Here is a 26,473-nt window from a genome sequence, read left to right as displayed (position 1 = left end):
ACATTCTATTTTTTGACATTTTCTTTTTGTAACAGTCTCCCCAATTGAATAATTTTATTAATGTAATGGCATCTAGCATCTCTTTGGTTACCTGATATCGCTGGTCGGTTCTTTTCAAAGTTTTCAGTTTGAATGAAGCCAGCAGCTTTGCCAAGAACACTAGAAAATTTTTTTAAAAACTGTGAAACAATTATTTTTCATTTACCTTGGATTAATATGATGATACAAACGATGGTGACGATAATGAGAACCAATGGACCTACTTCCGTGTATATAGCATAGCACGTTATTAACAGCTGAAGTAAATGGGACCACAACAAAGTGGAATATGTTACATAATTATCAAATTCGTAGATGTCTCTGGTAATGAGAGAGATTATTTTTCCAACGGATATATCCAGTTGCGATAAGTTTATCTTTAGCACTTTTCTGTAAATCAGAGATGTTAAGGCTGATCGGATTTTAACCCCCAATGTATCAAGGCTCAACTGAAAATTATTCGCGTATACAGATTCAATAAATTTTATAATAACATAGGAAGCTCCAAAGAAGCTTGCTTCAACTTTAGTAAAATTGTTGTGGTCGGTGGTGAAATATGAGATAAAATTCCTTAAAACTCTTAGTCGTAAAATTCTGCAAAAATTGAATACAGTTAAATCATGTGTATTTTAATTTTTTTACGTAAATACGTAATCGTAAGTGGTATTAATCGAGAAATTGCAATAATTAGATAAAGTTTTCCGAAACATCTCCACAAAAGAAAAAACACTGATGATTGTTTTTGTTTATCCCAGTGTTTCTCTAATTTATTTCCCAATTTCTGTGATTGATAAGATGGAAGCACTTCATATATGTCATCTTCGTTCAGTTCTTTCTTGAAACCATCCAAAAAGATCTTTCTCGTGTGTCTACAATTAATTTACATATTAATTCATGAGAGTGACATGTAAACATACTTACACAAAAAAGAATGTTAAAAAGTATTTTGTTTTTTCTTCTGGATTTGTATTTCTTTGTTTTGCTTTTAGGAAGTCCATTGCTACGCAGTTGTGTAACCGAATCAACTATTTTAGGTCTTTTTGTGTCCTTGTTTTGGTTCTATCAAGAACATTATCTTTTAAATAATATGTTAATATTTTGGTCTAAAACGAATAATATTAAAATGCTGCATATTTCAGTCTTGCATTTGTATTAACGTTATTTACAATTTTTAAAAGACCCTCAAATCTATGTAAAACTGAATATCTGGTTGTTTGTCTATTTTGAATGCAAATCTACAGTTTTACTCCGATCTTGATAAAATTTTGCACACATGAGCTTCAAAAATAGCCCCCATATCTTCAAATCTAAGAGGTATAGATTTTTTTTAGTATTTTTCTCATTTTTTTCTAACATAAGTTGACATTGCCCCATTGAGTTCCGCGAATTTTGGGGCACCCAGTATAAGAATGTTTCCTTTAAATTTGTGCAATCGCATGATCGTCGACATGATTGACAACTTTCGGCAGCAGTTCTACCAACCACAGCGACCATTTGATGAGGCTTAACAGTAAATTCATTCAAAATGATTGACACACATTTTCGAATTCTACAGGATCATTATAAATGATTTTACCATCGCAGTTGGCGTTGAAAACCCATACAAAATTTGGATGTGCCGCCAGCCTCGCAACGTTAGACAAACTAGTAGACAGATTTCCACTACCGCCAGTAGCGCTACCTATCGGCGATACTAGTCTCACTCATATTATGAAGCTTGCGGCACATTCAAATAAGCCACCAACGCCTACTACGATGGTACAATCATTTATAATGACCCTGTTGTTGGGACCAGTGTTCCAGTGAGACCGATTTCAAAGGGATTTCTGTTGTGTCTAAAATTTTTTACATTGAGATACCTGACACCTAACTATGTACACTTCTGTGCAATAAAATTAAGCACAGCAAATATTTTTTAGTTTCAACGGGACATGACGAAATTCCTATCAACAAAATATTTATGTTTTTTTTAGGAATGTCAAAATGCTGCGTCATTTAGACAACAATTCAAAAATGTTTTCAAATGTTTTATCAATTCAATTACCATAGATCCGTGTTATACAACTAAAATACTGTGCAAATTAGTCATAAGACTCGTGCTTAATTTTATTGCACAGAAGTGTTCTTACTTGAAAAAGGGAAACAAGAGGAAGTTTATTTATACTTCTCTGTTTATATTTCTTTGTTTCGGTTTTAGGTAATGGATGATTATTATTAATTATACACTGCCAATATTTGTCTACTCTATAAACTTGCATAAGATTTAAATAAAATGTTCTTTTGACTTACTTTTTTTTATCGGTAAAAACTCTAAGTAATGCACATGATAACACACTAAATGTAGACTGTTACTATCGTTACTATCGCTGTTTTATCAACAATTATTTTAAAAATAAGAACACACTTAAAATCGTGATATCAAAATTTGCATTTTGTCCTTGTTTGTAATTACTGTTACAATATGTAAACTAGGTGCCCCAAAATTCGCGGAACAACTCAATGGGGCAATCTCAACTCATGTTAAAAAATAATTAAAAAATTCTATACCTAATAGATTTGAAGATATGGGGCTCAAAAGGTGCAGCTTTGATCTCGTTTGTTTTAAATATTAAAAAAGATTTTGACTATTTGTCATTTACTAGCCAGTGGGATAATAATTCTAAATGATTGTGATCAATTATTTACTTCATTATTTCCAGCATTTCCAAGAAGTGATTTTACGTCGGTTTTACCTCAAATATCGTATGACAACATAGCTCTGATTTTTCTTTGTTATTTCCATGGATACAACAAAAATGAAATATTTCCAAACTATTAGAATATAGTTTGTCACAATTCTAAATTTCCAATGAATGATGTAATGTTGGAAAAATAAAAATATTTCTAAATTGGGGATTCTTATAACCAAAGTTGGCAATGTAATTATTTTATAAACATGATTCGAAAACATTAAAATTAGTTCATAAGTTTATTTTGCTTTTAGAATTTGATTTTCTACCTACTTGCTGCATTTTTAAAATTTTGAATTGTAAAAACGGAAAATGACAAATAACCTAACAAATATAATCTTACGCATTTTTCACCAAACAGTGTTGCCGGTTGTATTTCCAACGTAGTACAACGTAGTACAACGTACAGTATTGGTGGAAATTCAGAATTGAGACAGACTATACAATATAGAATATTTTTTATTTCATCCTGTGTCAAATTTCAATACTTTACGTCATCAGTTTGAATCCGGGAAAACGCAAAAAACGGCCGGACGCCGGTTAAGTGTTGCTATTGGAAACACAAAAGTAACAATCGCAATAACAATTATTCAGGTTTAAGAAATGTTTTATTCAAAACTAGATCTAAATACAAATTAACTATTTCGGCCACAAAGAAGATGATGCACTTACTTTCCCAGACTAAAAACGTTAGTTCACAAATAAAATAATACAACCATTTAAACCAAATCTAAAAAATAGGCCAGCCAGCGTAACCTCTTCCGTAATTTTCTTCACATTATTTTCTGATTTCCATTTACAAAAATGGCTGAATTGTTGGTGATACCTTTCACCAGACTTGCTACTCCTGCTAGGTATTAATTCAGCACAGGCTTCTGCAGATTTCTTACAATTTCTGGAGGATTTGCTTTAAAAGTCATTTTGACGCACCAAATTATTTCAACAGAATAAACAATTGCCAAACAGCCGTTGCTAATCATGTTCCAAAAATGTGACTAGATTTGGAGCTTTTGTTGAATTATTTTGAAATTAATTTCAATGTTTCTTTCAAACGAAATTTGAGGCAGGATGAAATAAAATACATAACGACATTCGTCCGTGAACTCTTTTTACAGTACTCGTTTCGAGTTTCAAGACTCGGCTCCTTCGTCGCCTCGTCCTTAAACGTCTAACTCGTACTGTAAACTATGAGTTCCCGGACTTATAACGTTAATTACTATAAATGTTGCCATATATCTTCTACAAAAAAGAAGATTTATTTTTTTAAACATTTTTACCTGATGTTTTAATGACTAGTTAACAGCGTCCTGGTAATTTTGTGGTACCCAGTAGATAGAATATACGGAGTGTATGATCACAATTAAACTCTTGGGTAGTATATTATTTTATCAATAACTAATAATAATAATAATAATAGGAAGTAAATGTGAAAACAACATTGTATGCATACAACCACATTTTTATTTGAACACAAATTCTATGCATTCACAATGGCAACAGGCGGTGTTTGTTTACAAATATAGTACAGCATACAATGTAAACACAGCCTGTGAGTTATTATAATGACCGTACATTTTTAAAATCTATTCTACAGACAGTAAATATCATATTAACATTAACAATTTACCCATCACCCACAATCATAATGACCTTTGCTTTTTCAAACTTATGACTTAATATAATTTGGAGTTAATGCACTTTGCAACAATTTCAAAAATATTAAAAAACATCTAATTTATACACCAGAAAAATATTGAAATTTTGGAAGTTATGTAATTTTTTTGTACATTCTGTACAATAATCCATTCTGATTATTTAACAAGACAGTTGGGCGATCAAATTCAACAATGCTACCACCATCCAAAACCATCACCTTGTCGTATTCAAGAACGTAATCTAACTTGTGTGTTATCAAGATTACCGTACAAGACGCAAATTCTTTTCGTACAATGTTGTGTATCATTATTTCAGTCTTTTTGTCGACGTTTGCTGTCACTTCATCCATAATGACAATTTTATTATTACAAATGATCACCCTCGCCAGACAAAGAAGTTGTTTCTGACCTAGACTTAAATTCAAATGGGCACTAGTAATCCGGTGGTCTAGGTTGGGAAAGAGTTCATTTAAGTTAACAATCCTGAGTACATTCCAGATTTCATCGTCTGTATATTTTCCGGCTAGATCAATATTTTCCCGTACCGTTCCCGTGAACAGAACAGGATCCTGCCAAATGACAGAAATATTAGCTCTGACAGTGTCCAACGGAAGAGTAGTGATGTCCACTCCGTCTATAAGTATTTTTCCTTCGAATTTTTGCAATCGCAGGATCGTGGAAATTATCGACGATTTCCCAGCAGCAGTTCTGCCTACAATGGCAACCTTGTCCTGAGGTTCAACCGTAAAATTTAAATCACGCAGAACGAAGTTGTAGGAAAGGCTCACATTGTCGAATTTGATTTGGTGTTGTTGGGGCCAGTGTTCAACCGCGACTCCACCTTTATATTCTATTTTCTGTGTAGTATATTCTAGAATTCGTTCTACTGCTATCATTTCAACTTCCATTTTTACACTTGTGACTAACGCTATTTAAAATCCACCATGGAAAATAGTAAGCTGCGTAAGAACAAGACCAACATGTGCAGCAGATATATCTGAAACAATTATTAGTCTGTTACAAAATAATGGTCGCTTAATAAATGTTTGTACCTTCATCAATGATCAAGACAACAATCACTATAATCGTTGTGAAGACTATAAAATAGAACTGTTCAATAAAAACTACTGTTCTTAACCAGCACATGTAGAGGTAAGACGCAGAAGTGTACAAATCCAGATGTCTGTCGAACTCTTTGACTAGAATATTTTGCAAATTTGCAGATCTTATTGTCGGTAGGCCTTCAGGAGTGGCACTTACTCGGCCAATCAATGAACTGCGGCCTGAAAACAGAGATTACTGTGGACAAATGGTCGTTTACTTGAAATTTCCACTCGTTTGAGCGCTCTTCCAGTCCTTGAGATGACAATAGCTGTCAGTAGGGTTAGTATGCAAAACGCCAAGGCAACTACCAGAAATGTTTTATTGACGGTTCCCACAAAGACTGTGATTCCAATAACTTCTACAATTCCCTAAATCGAAATTATTTAGGACAATGAACATATAAAATCGTACGTTTAGAAAGAGGTACATCGAGTAAGGGACTATTTCATCTATGTACAATAAATCTTCTGAAAATCTGTTCAAAATATTTCCTACGTAGTGAATGTGAAAAAATTCCATTGAAGCATCGATAATGGTTGTTGCAAGTGATCTGTGGAAATTTATTGAAGCTTTAGTGGCAAGCCTGAAAAATATGGTTCCCTGCAAGAATTTGGTTATTGCTACGATCACTGAAACAAGTGGTAACATGTAAATCATTTTGCTACGCTCCTGGATTGCCTGTTCATAATTTTCTCCTTGGGAATTGTTGTAAGTTTCATAATTGTGGATTTGTTCTTCAGTTTTAAGCCTAGAAGAAATCATATTGATCTAAATTTTAGAAAAATTTGGACATACCAATTATTTTCCAATTTCTGCATACCAATTTTAGAAAACTGCGCCAGAACGAATACGATACATACAACAAAAAATGAAATTAATCCGCCCCCTTTTTGCACATACGTCACATATTTTTGAAATTTAAGCCTTCCGCCTTCTACCATTTCTTGGTATATATTTTTGTCTAACTGTGTCTCTGCTAGCAAATTCATTGTTTCATGAAGCTCATCTTCTTCTTCTTCTTCTTCTTCTTCTGTTATTTTATTTTCTGATTTCTTCTGATCCCTCATTGTATTGCAAAGTTCAGGTGGAAAACTTCCAGCTGAAACTGGTGCCAGTTGTGCAGTTTGATTACTTAAAGTTATGACACTATCGGCCCTGCTAATATGTTTTGGGTTTTGCGTAACCAGGATGACCAACTTGTCCTTCAAAAACTGTTTGATACATTTTTCAAAAATATAGTCAGCAACGAGAACGTCCAAATTAGATAGGCAACCGTCCAAGAGATAAATTTCGCTGTCTCGATAGATAGCTCTTGCCAAATTAATTCTGCTTTGTTGTCCTTTGCTTAAGTTGGTTCCTCTATCGGCAATAATGAGAGTGTCACCTCTTTGGAGGTGGTGCAAGTCTGGCAGAAGAGCGCACACTTGGAGGACCGCGAGATATCGCTCCTTGTCATACTTTGCTCCAACTAAAATATTTTGCTTGATTGTGGATGGGAATAACCAAGGTTGTTCAGAAGCATAAGAAATTTTGCTAGTAATGGTCATGCTTCCTCTATCTATCTGATACTCTTGCAGTAAAATTTGCATTAGCACGCTCTTTCCGCTTCCGATAGGTCCAGTCAATACATTCAGTCCATTGCAAATGTCCAAATTAACATTTTCAAATATTTTCTGGTTTTTGACGTACACATCTAAGTTTGACAATGTTATATTTTGAAAAGTTTCGTTTTTACAATCACGCTTAGATGGTAACTGCGCATTTGGAGTTTTTAGGAGTTGTTCAATTCTTCTAATCACAACAAATAATTTTATTACTTCGTGCATTCCTCTGGGAATACGTATTTTCAAGGGTGTTGATAAAACGTTCAAACTGTCTATTAGGAAAAATATGGTCTGAATTTTGATCTGCTTTCCAAACCAGAGTGAACCAACTATGAAAGTATAAGTTGCTACGTTCAGAATAAAATCAGAAAGCGTAAATTTAGCAACTAACAATAAATAAACTTTGTAAATAAAGGAAACTTCTTCCCTAAAGAAAAAGAAAGGGTAAGTACAAAATGATAAGCTATTTGAAACTATATTTTCAATTGTGGTTAAGCCATTGCTACTTACTTCCTAGTTTTTGAAATTTTCTTTTTGTAACAGTCACCCCAATTCAATAATTTTATTAGTGTAATGGCATCTAGCATCTCTTTGGTTACTTGATACCGCTGGTCTGTTTTCTTCAAAGTTTTCAGTTTGAATGAAGACAGCAGCTTTGCCAAGAACACTAGAAGTAAAGTTACAAAACTGTGAAACAATTATTTTTCATTTACCTTGGATTAATATGATGATACATACGATAGCGACGATAATGAGAACCAACGGACCTATTTCCCTGTATATAGCATAACACGTTATTAACAGCTGAAGTAAATCGGACCACAAGAGGGTGGAATATGTTACATAAATATCAAAATCGTTAACGTCTCTGGTAATGAGAGTGATTATCTTTCCGACGGATATATCCAGTTGAGATAAGTTTATCTTTAGCACTTTTCTGTAGATCAGAGATGTTAAAGCTGACCGGATTTTAATCCCCAATGTTTCAAGGCTCAGTCGAAAATTATTGGCGTACACAATTTGAACAAATTTTATAATAACAAATGAAGCTCCAAGGAAGCTTGCTTCAACTTTAGTAAAATTATTGTGGCCGGTGGTAAAGTATGAGACAAAATTCTTTAAAACTCTTAGCCGTAAAATTCTGGAAAAGTTGAATGCAGTAAAATTATGTGTATTTCAATTTTTTACGTACATACGTGATCGTAATTGGTATTAATTGAGAAATTGCAATGATTAGATACAATTTTCCGAAACATCTCCACAAAAGAAGAAGCAGTGATGGTGCTTTTTGTTTATCCCAATGTTTCTCCAATTTATTTCCCAATTTCTGTGATTGATAAGAAGGACGCACTTCATATATGTCATCTTCATTCAGTTCTTTCTTGAAACCATCCCAAAAGAGCTTTCTCATGTGTCTACAATTAATTTAAACAGTCACGAGACTGACATGTAAACATACTTACACGAAAAAGAATGTTAAGACGAATTTGGTTTTTTCTTCAGGATTTATAGTTCTTCGTTTTGCTTTAAGATAGTCCATTGTTATACAGTTTTGTAACCGGATCAACAATTTTAGGTCTTTTTCTGTCCTTGTTTTAGTTCTATCGAGAACACTTTAAAAATATTCTGTTGATATTTTTGTTTGACGAATAAATTTGAAACACTACATATTTTAGACTTGCATTTGTATTAATGTTATTTATAATTTTCAAAAGACCTTCAAATAAAATGATAATTTTAAAATTTTCAGTTGATAAACATTTGGTTTGTGTTTAATGCAAGAAGATAGGAAATGACGGATAATTATATGTATTATTATTGTTATTATTATTAGCTCAAACTGGAACTCTATGGTACTGTGGTATAAAGTAAATAACTATTACTTAAGTATAAAGCATTCAACACTATACTTATCTTCAAAGATAATACGTTAATATCTATCGCTAAAATGTTTTTTAAAATAAGGTTATCTGTCAATTATATAGCCCTTTCATATTACAAAGGAAATGAACCGTCAAAGTCAACAACACCGCCGTGGTCCAAAACCAAAACCTTGTCAGATTCAAAAATATAATCTCATTTGTGCTTTATTATTATTATTATAGGTAACAATTTTACTTTTCCGAATAATCACTCTTCACGAGTGATAATGAGCCGGAATTGAAAATGCAACCCACAATACATTTGCAAAGTTAATGTGGATACTGTTTTTTGGTTTAGAAAAACATAAAACATGGTTCACCTTGAATTAAAATAATGATGCAAAATAACTAAGGCGGCGATTTTCATATAGACATATAACAGGTACCATTGCGAGCAAAAAAAGTGGGACATCAACATCACTGTCTTGACGTTTTCTGCGAAATGACCCTTATCTGTTACTAACCCTACTTTGAATTGATTGACGTTGTCATTAAGTATTGTAGGTTGTATGGAATGAGTGTAAATAAGCACGTACTGAATATTTATTTAATGCAAAGTCTCAATCAAAATTTATCTTTTTCGAAAGAAGAGGACACTTGGAAAAGGAAAATAGGAGTAGTATAAAATAAATTTTTAAAGTCTCAGCTAGAATAATGTCAAATTTCTATGACAATAATCAAAGGCAAAATGACAATAAAGCTTGAACTACATCGAACTGCAAAAATGACAGAAGTTTGATATCCCACTTTTTTGCTCGCAATAGTACCTAACCTAAGAACCGAAGACAATCGCTCCACATGAAAGTTGCTTTGAATACAAAAATATCAAATTCGTTGACATTTCTTGTGATTAGAGTAATTATTTTCACAACAGAAGGACAATACAATACAATATTGAAATACGTTTGGGCTTAAATATCCTTGACGTATTTTTTTGTTTTGTAATAAGCGTGCCTTCAAATAAATCCGGAATTAGAGTAGGCTAGGATATTATGAAGTTGGCAACATTCAATTTTTAAAGGCAACACAGCGGTGAAATTTGACGGCACAGTATACGTGTTTATTCTGATCGTGACATAAAACTATTGACAACTGTCAGTGCTAAAAAGTCTACCAACCGTTAATAGACAAAACATACCGTCCCTTCAAATAAATTCGGAATTAGAGTATGCTATGATTTATATATTTTATCTAGTACCGGTTGGTAATAAACGTTTAACACGTCACTGCTGTGCCTTTAAAAATTTCATGTTACCAACTTCATAATAAAATCACAGCCAACTCTAATTCCGAATTTATTTGAAGCCACGGTACTAAGTACCATGGTTTGGCACTTAAGTGCTAAACCATGGTAATATCTTCTTTTTAATTATATTGTAAAATAATGTGGCCATTTTCTGAATACGTTAATAATAATAATTATCTTTTGGTAATGTGCTGTTCGTTATCACTTAGGCAAATTTAGGCAATAAACATTCCATAATAATTTTAAGAGTCCACTGTGACGAAAATTAGGCTTTAAAGTTACACAGAAGGCATAGATATTGACAATATCCCGATTGTCTCACAAATGGTGGTCAGTTTTCAATCTAAAAAAAAAATCTTTGGCTTACTTCATTAATTGTTTTTTTTATCGAATGGTGGTAGTAATAATGATTATAATAATAACCGGCTTTATTCAGATAAGGTTTCGCTAGGGTTGCTATAACCGGGCAGGAGGTATTAATTCTAAAATAAATACAAACATATTAGAAAAATCAAATATAATTTTCTATTAGAGATATTTTATTTTTTATTCAGACCTTATAGTGCGTTGTTTTTGTTTAAATTAGTCCATTGTTACATGGTTGTGTAATTGAAACTGTATTATTTAAATAATAGCATAACTTGGTATCCTTTGAATTTCGTTATCTATAGCACAATGTATGAAGGAGTAAACCCTTTTAATTTTAGGTGTCTACTTATAAATAAGACAAACATTTAAGAAGAAGCAATCTTATTTATTAGAATTGGTAACTATTATTTACTAATCCCACAACCATCACTTAAACAATTACTGTTCTCTTAGACAGAGACGAAGTTAAACTATTAGATGGAACGAAAAAGAAGCACAGTTTTTAAAAAATTATGTTATGTGAAGAAAAACAGATAATACGTCTTCATGCATCTCCTCATAAGAAGTATAAATGCCAAATCCTAAAATTTAATTGGCTTTTTTGAATATTTTGTGAAATAGTCCGTTAACATTTTCTAACAAAAGAGATGGATGGTCAAACTCGACAACACTGCCGTTATCCAAAACCATGACTTTGTCATATTGCAAAACGTAATCTAATTTGTGCGTTATCATAATGACCGTACAATATGCAAGTTCTTCCAATACTAATCTATGTATCATGTTTTCAGTTTTTTGGTCCACACTTGCGGTCACTTCATCCATAATTAAAATTTTACTTTTGCGAATAATGGCTCTCGCCAAACAGAGAAGTTGTTTTTGACCCAGACTTAAGTTCGATTCAACTGTACTGATCCCGTGGTCCAAACTAGAAAATAGCATTTCTAACTTGACCGCCTTAAGTGCAGTCCAGATTTCAGCGTCTGTATATTTTCCGGTGAGGTCAATGTTTTCTCGAACTGTTCCCGTGAATAAAGCTGGATCCTGAGAAATTACAGAAACATGCGATCTGAGAGTCTCTAATGGAAGAGTTGCTATGTCGACTCCGTCTATAAATATTTTTCCTTCAAACTTGTGCAATCGCAGAATCGTGGAAATTATCGACGATTTTCCAGCAGCGGTTTTACCAACAATGGCAATTACTTCTTGAGGTTTCACCGTAAAATTAAGATTATGCAGGACATAGTTGCCGGAGTCGTAGGAAAGGTAAACGTTGTTAAATTTTATTTCTCCTTGCTGAGGCCAACCCTCAACCAAGACACCGTCTCTGTGTTCTTGATCCTGTTTGGTGTACTCTAGAATTCGTTCTATTGATGTTATCTCAGTTTCAATTCTGATACCTCTGCGGAAGAGGGCTTGTAAAGATTTCTTGAAAATGGCAGCTTGTGAAAGCACCAAACCAACATGTGCGGCGGATATATCTACAAGATCAAAGTATTTTGGAAATAAATTTCAATAGATTTAAAAAATGTGTACCTCTGTCAACGATCAAGAATTGTATTAGTATGGCAGATGTAAAGAATAGAAAAGAAGTGTGCACAATGAGGATAAGCGCTCTGAACCAGCATACGTAGAGATAAGACGCAGAGGTGTACAAATTCTGGTGTTTGTCAAAATCGTTAATAAGAATATTTTCTACTTTAGCAGATCTTATAATTGGCAGTCCTCCAGTTGTGGCATTTACGTGTCCAATAAACGCACTGCGAGCTGAAATTTATAGATTGTAATAAAAATTGTCGGTCAGGATGACTTACTCGAAATTTCTAATTGTTTCAGAATTCTTCCGGTTTTTAGACAGAATATTGTTATTGCGACAGGAAGTGTAGAGAATACTAGGGAAATTATGAGAAATGTTATGTTTACAGATGCCATCAGAATCATTATTCCAATTGTGTCTGCAAATGCCTAAATTCAATGTATTAAAAACCGAGTTACTCGTAATTAGGTAAATTCTCACTTCTAAGATCATGTACATTGAAAAGGGAACTCTTTCATCAACGTATAATAAATCTTCGGAAAATCTGTTCAAAATGTTTCCGATGTAGTGTTTACTAAAGAATTTCGCGGAAGCGTTTACAATTTTTTTGAAAAGCAATCTGTGTAAACTTAGTGAAGCCTTTCTGGCAAGCAGGTAAAATATGGCAGCTCGTAAGAATGACATCATTGCCAATGTTATTAAAATGATAGGAAAAATGTAAATCATCTGGTGACGCTTTTGGATTGCATTTTTGTAACCATCATTTGTATTATTGTGGATCGTATAATTTAAAATTTGCTGCTCGGTACCAATCCTAGAATAGGTCACTTGATTTTTTCTGAAATTTGAGTGATTCAACTTACCAATTATTTTCTAATTTTTGGAAAAAACTTTTGGAAATTAGAACCACACCAAATACAATACAATTAATGGTAAACATTGCAGAACCGCCACTATGTGCTATGAATTTCTTATAACTTCCCAAGTTTATTCTTCCCGGCATTACTCTTTCCTCAAATATATTTGTTTCTAGTTTTCTCTCTGAAAGCAAATTTGTAGATTCATGAGCATCTTCTTCAGTCACATCTTCGTTTTCTTTGCAATTGTCTTCTTTCCACGCAGTTGAAAAGCTTTTGGTTTCTTGTTGTAACAAGTTTCTAGATGAATTAGATAATGATTTCGCTGTTTGTTCATTTAAAATTATAACATTATCAGCTCCAGCAATATGTCTTGGGTTCTGAGTGACCAGAATGACTAACTTGTCTTTCAAGAATTCTTTAATACATTTTTCAAAAATATAGTCCGCAACAAGAAAATCTAAATTGGATAAACAATCGTCCAGCAAATAAATGTCACTGTCTCGATAAACAGCACGTGCTAAGTTTATTCTACTTTGTTGGCCTTTGCTTAAGTTCACCCCTCTGTCAGCTACGATAAAACCATCACCTCCAGGGAGAGATTGTATATCGTGTAGAAGAGCACACATTCGAAGGACTCTCAGATACCGCTCTTCATTATACTTTGCTCCAAATAAAATATTTTGCTTAATCGTTGAGGCAAATAGCCAAGGTTGTTGACATGCATAAGAAATTCCACCATTGACGCTCAACCTTCCTGCAACTGACTCATACTCCCCTAATATCACTTGCAAAAGTAAAGATTTTCCACTTGCAGTTGAACCACTTATGACAGTCAATCCATTACCAATTTCAAAGTTGACATTTTCTAATATCTTACGATCTTTGGAATGCACGTATATGTTTGACAAAGTGATTTTCGCTGGAACTTTGTCTTGATTTTTACGTGTAGATGGCGATTGTGCATCTACAGTTCTAAGGACTTTTCCAATTCTTCTAAGTATTGCTCTTATCTTTATCATTTCGTGCATCCCTCTGGGAATTCCTCTTTTAAAAGCGACATCTAATGATTGCATACTGGTAATCAAAAAGAATATTGTCTCAACTTTGATTTGATTTCCTAACCATATGGAGCTGGTTATAAAAACGTAAATCGATGCGTTCAAAATAGTTTCCGAAATGGCGAATTTAGCGTAAAGCAATAAATATATTTTGTAGATAAGGCAAACTTCTTTTCTAAAAATGTCAAAACACAATTTTGTTTGTTATAAATTGCGTTTGGAAAATCAATGTAAATATATAAAATTAGAACCTAAAACTTCTAAATAATCCACTAGATCGATACATGGCTCTAATGATAAAAAAATGCCTGGCCAAACGAAAAATGCGATTTAAAATGTCCAGTCTACTTACGTTCGCACTTTAGAAACCTTTTTGCTGTAACTGTCGCCCCAAATATAGCATTTGATGGTTGCAATAGCATCTAACATTTCTTTGGTTACCTGATACCTAATGTCTGTTTCCTTTAAGGTTTTGATTTTCATTGATGCCAGTATTTTGGCCAAAAGCACTAAAATGGAAACTAAAACGATATTTTACCTGATTTTTATTTACCTTGAATTAACATGATGGTGCAAAATAAACCAACTAAAATGGCAACTGGGTAGCCGATTTCGACATAGACTACATAGCAGGTAATTAAAAACCGAAGGGAATCGCACAAAAAGTAAGTTGCTTTGAGTACATAAATATCAAATTCGTTGACATCTCTTGTGACTAAAGTGATTATTTTCCCAACGGATATGTTGTCAAGTTGAGATAAATTCATGTTTAACACTTTTCTGTAAATCAAGGATGTTAATCCTGTTCGCATTTTAATTCCAATAACTTCAAGTTTGAGTGAAAAATTTGCATTATACAAAAGTTGTATAAACTCAATAATAACAAAGGCACATCCAAAGAACCATGCTTCAGTTTTGTTAAAATTGTTATGATTATTGGTAAAATAGGATACAAAATTCCTTATAATTTTTGGTCGCAGAATTCTGCAAAACGATGAAGATCAATAATTTGTAACAACATTTCTAGAATTACAACGTTATTGTTACTGGAATGACTTGAGTAATTACGAGCAGCATATATTCTTTTCCGAAAAAACTCCATAAGATTTTAATCATTGATGGATCGTTTTGAAGTCCACGATTATTCCACTTTGTTTCTAGTTTATCTCCTAGTGTCTGAGACTTCAAAGACGGAAGCACTTCGTAGATGTCAGCTTCATTTTTGACCCCTTTTATAAACACATTTCTCATGTGGCTAGATTTTAAGAAATATTTTGCTGTTTACATTTCAAAAAAAAATCCACTTACATGAAAACAAACTTTAAGAAGAAATTTGTTGTTTGTTCTGGGTTAGGCGCTTTCTGTTTTGCTTTCAAATGGTCCATTATGTGTATTATATACTATAAGGAAGCTATGTTATAATAACAAACTGCCTGAAGTGATAATGAAGCGAATCATCAAGTTACACGTTGGAGGGATTAAGTTCTCGCTACAACTACAAATGAAATAAATCTATAGTTCATAGTTTTTGTTAGTGTACCAATGGTCTCGTATGCTGACAAGGTTTAACAACTGATAAGATACGTTGACAACTAAAGTGGCCTTCGAACATTAACATTAAAGTATGAAATCAAGTCCTGCACAGCACTTACTGGATGATTTATGTTACTTTTTATAAGTAGATAACATAATTACATAACATTTTTGACTTACAATGCAAAAATTTCCGATAATAATGAGGAATCAGGAAAAGTGCGCCGAATGCTTGCAGTGTTTCCACGTTGAATGGCAAGGGAAATCCTCTCAAAAAGGAATTTTTTTGATTTGAATCGCCTGATTCCGCGATAAGTCGGTTTCTGATAACATTAATGAAATCGATGGTTTCTTTGCGCCAAGGGCCTAAGGTTTCAAAGGCTAAACCTTTAAATATGTAGTTTGACGAAATAATTCAACTATATTTGCTATGTTTGCGTTTGCAAGCCATTTCAGCGGCAAAACCTGAGACTTCAGATGTTTTCAATACGTAACTGTCTGCAAGTGTATCTACAGGGTCTCTATAAATGATTGTCGGGTCCAGCCAGCCATGGAAACTTGTCAAATTTTGAATGTGCCGCTTTGTTCGGCAAATAATGAATGTCACATTTTCAGGTTAGGCTGTTGGCTTTCAACCAGAGACAAGTTTCAACTGTGCTTTACTCTTGCTAACATTAATGTATTTATTATTTAATATCAACACCAACAGGGGAACAATTATTGCCCCCATCGTACCGCCACACTGTGTACAGGAATTGGTATGAGAACAAATCCAAACAGATAAATATTGAGAACACCTTGTCCCCGTATGCCACTATACAATACTGTCTTTCTGTCTGCTTTCACTTTCACATTTCTTGTTTTATGCTAGTGATAAATACGACCTAGACTGAATTGTCAAATACAGTATTAACTACCATTTTTTCCTCCAATATAAATAAAAGTGTTTTCCATGACAAATAAGTCTTACTGGTTTTTCAATAAAATCAAATGTATTCAACAACATAATTTACAACACTAAATAACGATAACAAATTGGTATTTTTTTTATAAAATAGATTGAAAATGTGCCCCATTAACTTCTAAACACTTGACAATTCTTCATTTACTTTCAAAAATATTTCCAGCATTTCTTGGTTAAAGGTACAGCAACACTGCTATCCACAGCTCCACACACCAATTTTCAAAACATGTAAAGGAGTCTCTACAAATTGGTGTGGATTCTCAGCACTCCAAATTCTGAAATTGAGGTGATTTTGAATGTGATTACAATATTAAACACAACTTTGATAATCTGCAGGTTGGAGTTCTTGTGCAACACTTATTTTATAAAGATGCAGTTGTAGCCTATTTTTAATGATTTTGTGAGAAGTGCTTCGTGGTACACCAGGTTGTTGAGATAAATGGGCTATGGATATCTGTAGAGTCTTTTCCACCATTTCTTTCAAATCCTCGAGTATTTCATCAGACACTGGTGGTCATCCTGATGATTTACCCTCGCTAATTGTTCCGATTGTTAAAAATCTGTTCACAATTCGCCCAATGTAAGTTAACAATCATCTTGAATGTTGTTCGGATATTTTGCTGGAATTCTTTTTTTACAAACAGATAATTTCCCATTACTAAACCTTCCATTTCGAAAGTAAAAAACAACAATGAACGTGTTCTGTTCAACAGAATAAACCATTGTAAAGAAAATAAAGCTAAAATAAAACAAAACATTAAAGCATAACCTTACAAATTTTGCCAGTGTGTTTACCTCTAAAAGCGGACATACTTGCAATTTTTATTGAAAAATACAGATTTTTGGTGTATATTAACTGTGATTAACTGCGATAAAACGAATATAAGGAACGAAAACTCGTCTGACAAGCGCAAACGAAACGTCATTCACTAATGTCAGAAGTGACCGTGAAAACGAACTAGAATTTGGCATCGGTTTCAAAAAAGCGGAACAGTAAATTTGTTTTCCAAGGCTGGCTTGACCAGACAATCATTTATAGAGACCCTGTACAACAATAACGTCCCAAACCAAAGGCTGACTTTTAATCCATGGTACTAAAGTCATTCCATCAGGCCGTTTTCCGTCATCCCGAGACAGTCGTATTAAAATGTTTCTTGAACGATTAAGGTGATCTCTAAACATCACAACTAGTAACATGAGCATATTTAGCAATTTGCACGTTTGCATCTACGAGTATGCTAAATGGCTGTGGAGTTGTTAAACTTGTCGTTTTAAATTTAATTTGAATATTTTACTAAACGTACAGGGATATGATCATACAAGGCCAGTTTATTTATTATAATTCATAATAGTATATTGTAATACGAGTGGCACAAGACAGTCTATTGTCGAACGAGAGGGTTTAGAGCACGACAAGCGAAGCCGAAGGTCTGATTAGTTTGAGCGCTGCAAAATACAACCTACGTATGACATTTGTATTAGATTTTTCGTCTGACCGAATGTTTCATTTTGCACTTTTGTAGATTTTTATGAAATAACAAATACAGAGCTGCCAACCCTATATTTGTATTTTCCGTGTTCTGATTAAGATAAGTAACGTATGAACACTTTAATTTTAAAATAATTGTGAAAAGAACAAATTAACGGTGCCCTGCAACATTGTCATATAATGAAACATGATTCTTAAAGTTACACAATACCCAAAGGTAGCTGTTGGTAACAGTTGTCTAAAAATGTTTAAATAGTATATTATTATTCAGTGAGCGGATAATGATGGCTATCACTCGCTCAGATGAATTACGCCACTCGCTTGCGGCTCGTGACACAAAATGATCCTTCCGACTAGTAGCTAATGGGGCGTATTCTGGTTATCTATTGGAAGTGTTATGCAATTTCTTTTTTAATTTTAAAGTTTCTGAAAACTAATGATAATGCTGAGGATATTGAATGTTGAATGGACCTCAAACCTTGAAATAAAAAAAAAAATTAATTGCCATTTTGAAAATAGATTTGGTGCTGACATAACTCTTTTCGAGAAATTAACTAAGTTAATTATGCACAAATTAGAAAATTTTTGTAAGCTTATTATAACTGGGCATTTAATTATATGTACTTACATATTTGTACGAATAGAAGAAAGTCGAATCACATGCAGATTAGGTTGTACGAAATCTAAAAAGAAAGCACGACTGACAAAGGGTACAGTGTGCAGTTGATGTGAAAAATTTGAATGTTGCTACAAGGAAAAGGATTCATAAGAAGGTACTGTGCTGGTCGCAACGGACTCAATTCATAAATAAAAATATTAAACCAGGTAAAGGAATGTGAATAGAAAATTGTTTAATCATTTTTTGTAATATCTAGTTGTTAAAGGTGGCTTTCCGGACTGTTTGTCACCATGTAAACAACCTCATAACGGCCGGAGTTCGTTAAGGGTGTCCGTTATGAGCGGGAGCGGTCGTTATGAACTATAGCAAGGTAGATCTAAACTTTGTTTTTCAATTTTTTTACAATTGGTACAATAATTAATGTTTAATGTTATGGGACACACCTTGAATTAATAGAAATCCGTATGCCACTAGCAGATGTAGACGAGATCGAAGATGATGCATCAGAATTTTAACACCAACACAAGTGCGATTTTGCAGGGAATAACGATGACCTCACTTGCTCTGCGGCCATCCGGACATCGGGAATATCTTGATCGCGATTTTTTATTGATTTCAGTAGTTTATTTTCAACGGAAAGTTAAGTGTTGAACAAATCTGACAAACAGCAGTAAATGTAGACAAGATCGAAGATGATGCTTCACAATTTTAACACTAACACAAGCGCGATTTTGCAGGCAATAACGATGACCTCACTTCCGGACATCGGGAATATCTTGATTGCGATTTTTTATTGATTTCATTCATTTATTTTCAATGGAAAGTTAAGCGTTGAACAAATCTGACAAACAACATTGAAACAATTTTTTTTCACAAACAGGGGTTGGCATGACGACGTCCTCCGCACACTTATTAATCATTCGGTTTTTCCGATGCCGTTGAAAAAAATGTATTTCAAAAATATAATTGTGAACGAATCGTCGAGATATTACAAAAACTATTGTACAATACACGTCCGCCAGTATTATTCGACTCGCTCTGCGAGCTCGTCTCACAAAATCTCTGGCTCGGCAGTAAAGGCTTTCCTAACGGACTTCTACTGTAAAATACTATTACAGTAGTCCCCTGGGAGAGTAGTTTTGTAATCTTTACAGTGGCTCTGAAATATTTTTGGGAAGCATAACTCCAGCGCCCTCTATTAGCTCACTTTGAAAGAGATAACTCTTGGGCAAATCCAGTTTCATCAGGTACCGTTTTAATACATGCGGAAGATATTGCAATGCAGCATCCAGTTAGTGCAGCGTTGTAACGGAAGATTACGTAGACAAATAAAACCAGTTTTGAAGTCATATTTTGCTTTTCGCGGGGTCAGCTCACAATAATCCAAATCATTTTTCACTACAGATTCATTTTGCGATTATGTATTATCATTATTACTATTTTCAAAGAAATGCATGTTTGTTTTTATTTTAAATTAATTGTTACTTGGTTGTGGAATTGAAACTGTATTATTTAAAAAATAGCATAATTTGTTATCCGTTTAATTTCGTAATCTGTCAAACAATATATTATGAAGCACTCATAAATAAATGTCATCGGAAACCGAGTTATCGCGGAATCAGGCGATTCAAAATCAAAGAAATTCCTTTTTGAGAGGATTTCCCTTGCCATTCAACGTGGAAACGCTGCAAGCATTCGGGGCATTTTTCCAGATTTCGCATTATTATTGGAAATTTTTGCATTGTAAATAAAAAATGTTATGTAATTATGTTATCAATACATTTTATTTTTATCTTCAATAAGACAAGCATTTAAGAAAAAGCAATCTTATTTATTAGAATTGGTAACTATTACTTACTAATTCTACAACCATCACCTAAACAATTACTTTTTTTTAGACAGATTTTGAAACGAGACAAACTTAAACTGTTAGAAACGATGGAACGAATAAGAAACACAGTTAATACATGACATTTTTAAAAATTATGTTATGTGAAGAAACACAGATAATACGTCTTTGCGCACCTCGTGATAAAAAGTATAAATGTCAAATCCTAAAATCTAATTGGCTTTTTTGAATATTTTGTGAAATAGTCCATTCACATTGTTTAACAAAAGAGAAGGATGATCAAATTCGACAACACTGCCGTTATCCAAAACCATTACTTTGTCATACTCCAAAACATAATCTAATTTGTGCGTAACCATAATGACCGTACAACATGCAAGTTCTTCTAACACTATTTTATGTATCATTTTTTCAGATTTTTGGTCCACACTTGCGGTCACTTCATCCATAATTAAAATTTTACTTTTGCGAATAATGGCTCTCGCCAAACAGAGAAGTTGTTTTTGACCCAGACTTAAGTTCGAAACAACAGTACTGATCCTGTGGTCCAAACTAGAAAATGACCTTTCTAACTTCACCACCTTAAGGGCATTCCAGATTTCAGCGTCTGTATATTTTCCGGTGAGGTCAATGTTTTCTCGAACTGTTCCCGTGAACAAAGCTGGATCCTGAGAAATTACAGAAACATTCGATCTGAGTGTCTCTAATGGAAGAGTTGCGATGTCCACTCCATCTATAAATATTTTCCCTTCAAACTTGTGCAATCGCAGAATCGTGGAAATTATCGACGATTTTCCAGCAGCTGTTCTACCGACAATGGCAATTGTTTCTTGAGGTTTCACCGTAAAATTAAGATTATGCAGGACGTAGTTGTCGGAGTCGTAGGAAAGATAAACTTTGTTAAATTTTATTTCTCCTTGCTGAGGCCAACCCTCAACCGAGACACCGTCTCTGTGTTCTTGATCCTGTTCGGTGTACTCTAGAATTCGTTCTATTGATGTTATCTCAGTTTCAATTCTGATTCCTCTGCGGGATACGACTTGTAAAGATTTCTTGAAGATGGCAGCTTGTGATAGCACAAAACCAACATGTGCGGCGGATACGTCTACAAGAGAAAAGTATTTCGCAAATAATAATTTTCACTAAAATAAAAAAATGTGTACCGGTGTCAACTATCAAGAATTGTATTAGTATGGCGGATATAAAGAATATAAAGTAAATTTGCACGATGAAGATAAGAGCTCTGAACCAACATACGTAGAGATAAGAGGCAGAGGTGTACAAATTCTGATGTTTGTCAAAATCGTCGATTAGAATATTTTCTACTTTAGCAGATCGTATAATTGGCAGTCCTTCAGTTGTGGCATTTACATGTCCAATGAATGAACTGCGAGCTGAAATTTATAGATTATAATAAAAATTGTCGGCCATGATGACTTACTCGAAATTTCTAATTGTTTCAGAATTCTTCCGGTTTTCAGGCAGAATATTGTTGTTGCGACAGGAAGTGTACAGAATACTAGGGAAATTGTGAGAAATGTTAGGTTTACAGATGTCATTAGAATCATTATTCCAATTGTGTCTGCAAATGCCTAAATTCAACTTAAAAACCGAGTTAATTAGGTAAATTCTCACTTCCAAGATCATGTACATCGAAAAGGGAACTCGTTCGTCAACGTATAATAAATCTTCGGAAAATCTGTTTAAAATGTTTCCAATGTAGTGTTTGCTAAAGAATTCCGCAGAAGCGTTTACTATTTTTTCGAAAAGCATTCTGTGTAAACTTAGTGAAGCCTTTCTGGCAAGCAGATAAAATATGCCAGCTCTTAAGAATGACATTATTGCCAATGCTAGTGACATAATTGGAAAAATGTAAATCATCTGGTGACGCTTCTGCATTGCATTTTTGTAACTGTCATTTGTACTATTGTAGACTGTATAATTTAAAATTTTCTGTTCTGTATCAATCCTGGAATAGGCCTTTTGATATATTTTTTTTTATTTGATCGACTCAACTTACCAGTCATTTTCTAATTTTTGTAAAGAACTTTTGGAAATTAGAACCACACCAAATACAATGCAAGTAGTGGCAAACTTTACAGAACCACCACCATGTGCTATGAATTTCTTATAACTTTCCAAGTTTATTCTTCCTGGAATTACTTTTTCCTCATATATATTTTTTTCTAGTTTTCCCTGTGAAAGCAAATGCGTGGTTTCATGAACATCTTCTTCAGTCACATCTTCGTTTTCTTTGCAGTTGTCTTCTTTCCAGGCAATTGCAAGGCTTTTGATTTCTTTTTGTAACAAATTTCTAGATGAATTGGATACGAATTTCGCTGTCTGTTCATTTAAAATTATAACATTATCAGCTCCGCCAATATGTCTTGGGTTCTGAGTAACCAGAATGACCAACTTGTCTTTCAGGAATTCTTTAATACATTTTTCAAAAATATAGACCCCAACAAGAACGTCCAGATTGGACAAGCAATCATCCAACAAATAAATTTCACTGTCTCGATAAACAGCACGTGCTAAGTTTATTCTACTTTGTTGGCCTTTACTTAAATTCACCCCTCTGTCGGCAACAATAAACCCATCACCCCCAGGGAGTAATCGTAAATCGTGAAGAAGAGCACACACTTGAAGGACCTTCAGATATCGCTCTTCATCATACTTTGTTCCAAACAAGATATTTTGTCTAATCGTGGAAGCAAATAGCCAAGGTTGTTGAGATGCATAAGAAATTCCACCATTGACGCTCAACCTTCCTGCAACTGCCTCATACTCCCCTAATATCACTTGCAAAAGTAAGGATTTTCCACTTGCAGTAGAACCAGTTATGACAGTCAGTCGATTACAAATTTCAAAGTTGACATTTTCTAATATTTTACAGCCTCTGGAGTGCACATCTAAGTTTGATAAAATGATTTTCACTGGAACTTTTTCTTGATTTCTATGTTTAGATGGCGATTGTGCATCTATAATTCTAAGAACTTTTCCAATTCTTCTAAGTACTGCTACTAACTTAATCATTTCGTGTATGCCTCTGGGAATTCCTCTTTTAAAAGCTAAACCTAATGACTGCATGCTGATGATCAAAAAGAAGATGGTCTCAACTTTAATTTGATTTCCTAACCATATGGAACTCGTTATAAAAACGTAAGTTGATGCATTCAAAATTGTTTCCGAAATGGCGAATTTAGCGTAAAGCAATAAATATATTTTGTAGATGAGGCAAACTTCTTTCCTAAAAATGTGAAAACATATATAAATAAACTAGGCAAAAATGAATAGGGATTTTTTTCATTTTTGATTTTTTTATAAATACAGTTTAAAATGTGCAATGAAATGTGTTAGAAATATATTAATATACCCATTAAATGTAATGTTTCAAGTACCTGTATCATTTTAAATTTATCTTGTGTTTAAGAATACGTAGGAGGATTGGGGGAATTATTTTGCTTTTCAAGAAAAATTGTGGAATTCCCTATTCATTTTTGCCTAGTTAATTAGTTTTTGTAAATGTGTAACTTAATTAAAAAGGCCAGTCTACGAGTACTTACGTTCTAACTTTAGAAACGTTTTTACTATAACTGTCGCCCCAAATATAGCACTTGATGGTTGCAATTGCATCTAACATTTCTTTGGTTGCCTGATACCTGAGGTCTGTTTCCTTTAAAGTTTTGATTTTCATTGACGCCAATATTTTGGCCAGAAACACTAAAAAGGAAACTAAAACTATGTTTAAGCTCAATTTTACTTACCTTGAATTAACATGATGGTGCAAAATAAACTAACTAAAATGACAACTAAGTAGCCGATTTCGACATAGACTACATAGCAGGTAATTAAAAACCGAAGGGAATCGCACAAAAAGTAAGTTACTTTGAGTACATAAATTTCAAATTCGTTGACATCTCTTGTGACTAAAGTGATTATTTTCCCAACGGATATGTTGTCAAGTTGAAATAAATTCATCTTTAACACTTTTCTGTAAATTAAGGAAGTTAATCCTGTTCGCATTTTAATACCAATAGCTTCAAGTCTGAGTGAAAAATTTGCATTATACAAAAGTTGTATAAACTCAATAATAACAAAGGCACATCCAAAGAACCATGCTTCAGTTTTGTTAAAATTGTTGTGGTTTTTGGTAAAATACGATACAAAATTCCTTACAATTTTTGGTCGCACAATTCTGCAAACGATGAAGATCATTCATTTGTAACAATATTTCTAGAATTACAACGTTATAGTAATTGGAATGACTTGAGTAATGCCGAGCAGCAAATATTGTTTTCTGAAACTTCTCCATAAGATTTTAATCATTGATGGATCGTTTTGAACTCCATGATTATTCCAATTTTTTTCTAGTTTATCCCCTAATGTTTGGGACTTGAAAGACGGAAGCACTTCGTAAATGTCAGCCTCATTTTTGACGCCTCTTATAAACACATTTCTCATGTGGCTGGATTTGAAGAAATTTGTGCTGTTGATATTTCAAAAAAAAATGCACTTACATGAAAACAAACTTTAAGAAGAAATTTGTTGTTTGTTCTGGGTTAGCGGTTTTCTGTTTTGTTTTCAGATGATCCATTATCTATTTAACATATACTATACCTATACTATATGGAAGCTATGTTATAAGTGATAATGAATCGGATCATCAAGTTTCACGTTGGGGCGGTTAGGTGCTCGCTGCAACTATTTGAATAAATGAAATCCATGGTTCATAGTTTTTGTTCGTGTGCCAATGGTATGATATGCCGACAATATTTAACAACCGATAAGATACGGTTACATTTAAAGCGACCTTCGAACATTAATTTATGAACATTAAAGTATGATACAATGTATGGTACGTTTTTGATCATTTATGTTACTTATTACAAGTTATAATGTCGAATCAAGCTGTTCCTTGAACTATCAAAATAATCTCTGAACATCACTGTGTTGTGTGTACTGAGTTATACAGATACAAAGTTACTGAGTGTTTTGTTACAGAGTCACAGAGAGAGCCCCCACTCTTGTCATCTCCCAATGTTATTATATAGACGCTTTATTTGCTAAGTTGGGGTGGGGAAATGACTGGTTACTTAACAATCACAACTAGTGAAATGACTGTTAATTGATCGTAAAGTTGTTAAACTTGTCGTTTTAGATTTCATTTGAATATTTTACTGAACGTACACTAATATCATCATACAAGGCCAGTTTATTCATACATATAGAGTGAGCGGCAAAACTATGGAATAAATTCATTAAAAATAAAACAATTTTTTTTTCAAAAAAATCTTTGGACAGGTTAATTTTAGTTTATAAAAATACATATTTTAATACCAAATAAAATTCCAAGCAGTCATTTGTTTTCGAGTAATCACGTCATCGATTTTTTTTTTAAACGAAATGGCCCTATTTTTTTTATTGATTCTGATAGCCCTTTTAATTGTCTAAAACTAAAGGACAGTATAAAAATTTTGTTATCTTACATAAGGAAATTTTTGAGAAAAAAATAGTAAATTCGGAAAAAATAAATTTTATAACGAACAAAAACAAATCAAAAAATCAAGCATGTATAAATCAAACAGTCAAATGTTACTGTCAATTTCACTCATATGTGTTATTTGTTTTACAAAACGTTTTCGAAAATGAGTCATTTAACAGAAACACAACGTGTAAAAATTTTAATTTTGATTGGGTGCGGGGATAAAACTAAAGTCCATTCAAAAATCAAAAAACACTGTTTAGTGTAAAATTTGGTGAGAATTGTAATTTTGAGGTTAAGTGTTTATTAAATGTCTTGTTTTTTCTGGGCATGTTTAAGTAAAAATAATAAGAATCAATAAATAAATGAAACGTGCTGCTAATAAAACAATATGAACGGAATTCAAAGCAA

The 26,473-nt window shown here is 33.3% G+C and overlaps 4 protein-coding genes and 1 long non-coding RNA gene across 11 annotated transcripts in view; 1 reads left to right on the top strand and 4 right to left on the bottom strand.

Annotated features, from left to right (window-relative positions):
- LOC138130067 (adenylate cyclase type 6) overlaps window positions 1-26,473 on the top strand; it is a 366,957-nt gene that overhangs the window by 267,373 nt on the left and 73,111 nt on the right. The gene's annotated exons all lie outside the window — the stretch shown is intronic.
- On the bottom strand, window positions 4-1,889 carry LOC138131740 (uncharacterized). The gene is made up of 4 exons (XR_011159890.1): window positions 961-1,889; window positions 690-908; window positions 206-633; window positions 4-159 (listed from the first exon to the last, which is right to left on the bottom strand). It is a non-coding gene; the product is annotated as an uncharacterized lncRNA (long non-coding RNA).
- LOC138131531 (probable multidrug resistance-associated protein lethal(2)03659) lies at window positions 4,228-9,191 on the bottom strand. 2 transcript variants are annotated; one of them, XM_069048596.1, is made up of 9 exons: window positions 8,595-9,190; window positions 8,328-8,546; window positions 7,845-8,272; window positions 7,642-7,798; window positions 6,323-7,558; window positions 5,939-6,275; window positions 5,745-5,895; window positions 5,476-5,706; window positions 4,228-5,420 (listed from the first exon to the last, which is right to left on the bottom strand). In XM_069048596.1, the coding sequence occupies exons 1-9, from the start codon at window positions 8,669-8,671 to the stop codon at window positions 5,356-5,358; spliced, it is 2,901 nt and encodes a 966-aa protein (XP_068904697.1). In that variant the 5' UTR covers window positions 8,672-9,190; the 3' UTR covers window positions 4,228-5,355. The 2 variants fall into 2 exon arrangements, 1 of the variants encoding a protein (XP_068904697.1); XR_011159838.1 differs by lacking the exon at window positions 4,228-5,420 and having other exon boundaries at window positions 5,570-5,706; window positions 5,745-5,885; window positions 8,595-9,191.
- LOC138131774 (ATP-binding cassette sub-family C member 4-like) lies at window positions 10,804-15,854 on the bottom strand. Its single transcript, XM_069048980.1, has 10 exons — window positions 15,664-15,854; window positions 15,432-15,618; window positions 15,160-15,378; window positions 14,677-15,107; window positions 14,476-14,632; window positions 13,069-14,298; window positions 12,686-13,019; window positions 12,483-12,633; window positions 12,205-12,435; window positions 10,804-12,149 (listed from the first exon to the last, which is right to left on the bottom strand). Exons 2-10 carry the CDS (start codon window positions 15,506-15,508, stop codon window positions 11,257-11,259), a joined length of 3,723 nt encoding a protein of 1,240 aa, XP_068905081.1. The 5' UTR covers window positions 15,509-15,618; window positions 15,664-15,854; the 3' UTR covers window positions 10,804-11,256.
- On the bottom strand, window positions 20,494-25,606 carry LOC138131073 (ATP-binding cassette sub-family C member 4-like). 2 transcript variants are annotated; one of them, XM_069047831.1, is made up of 9 exons: window positions 25,098-25,594; window positions 24,827-25,045; window positions 24,345-24,775; window positions 24,144-24,300; window positions 22,598-23,827; window positions 22,213-22,546; window positions 22,019-22,169; window positions 21,741-21,971; window positions 20,494-21,682 (listed from the first exon to the last, which is right to left on the bottom strand). In XM_069047831.1, exons 1-9 carry the CDS (start codon window positions 25,172-25,174, stop codon window positions 20,790-20,792), a joined length of 3,723 nt encoding a protein of 1,240 aa, XP_068903932.1. In that variant the 5' UTR covers window positions 25,175-25,594; the 3' UTR covers window positions 20,494-20,789. The 2 variants fall into 2 exon arrangements, with proteins under 2 accessions (XP_068903932.1, XP_068903933.1); XM_069047832.1 differs by having other exon boundaries at window positions 21,427-21,682; window positions 21,835-21,971; window positions 25,098-25,606.

Source organism: Tenebrio molitor, chromosome 5 (genome assembly GCF_963966145.1).
Source record: "Tenebrio molitor chromosome 5, icTenMoli1.1, whole genome shotgun sequence".
Classification (NCBI taxonomy): Eukaryota; Metazoa; Arthropoda; class Insecta; order Coleoptera; family Tenebrionidae; genus Tenebrio; species Tenebrio molitor.
The sequence above is the reverse complement of the archived record's forward strand: the minus strand, read 5'-3'. Positions and strand labels throughout refer to the sequence as shown.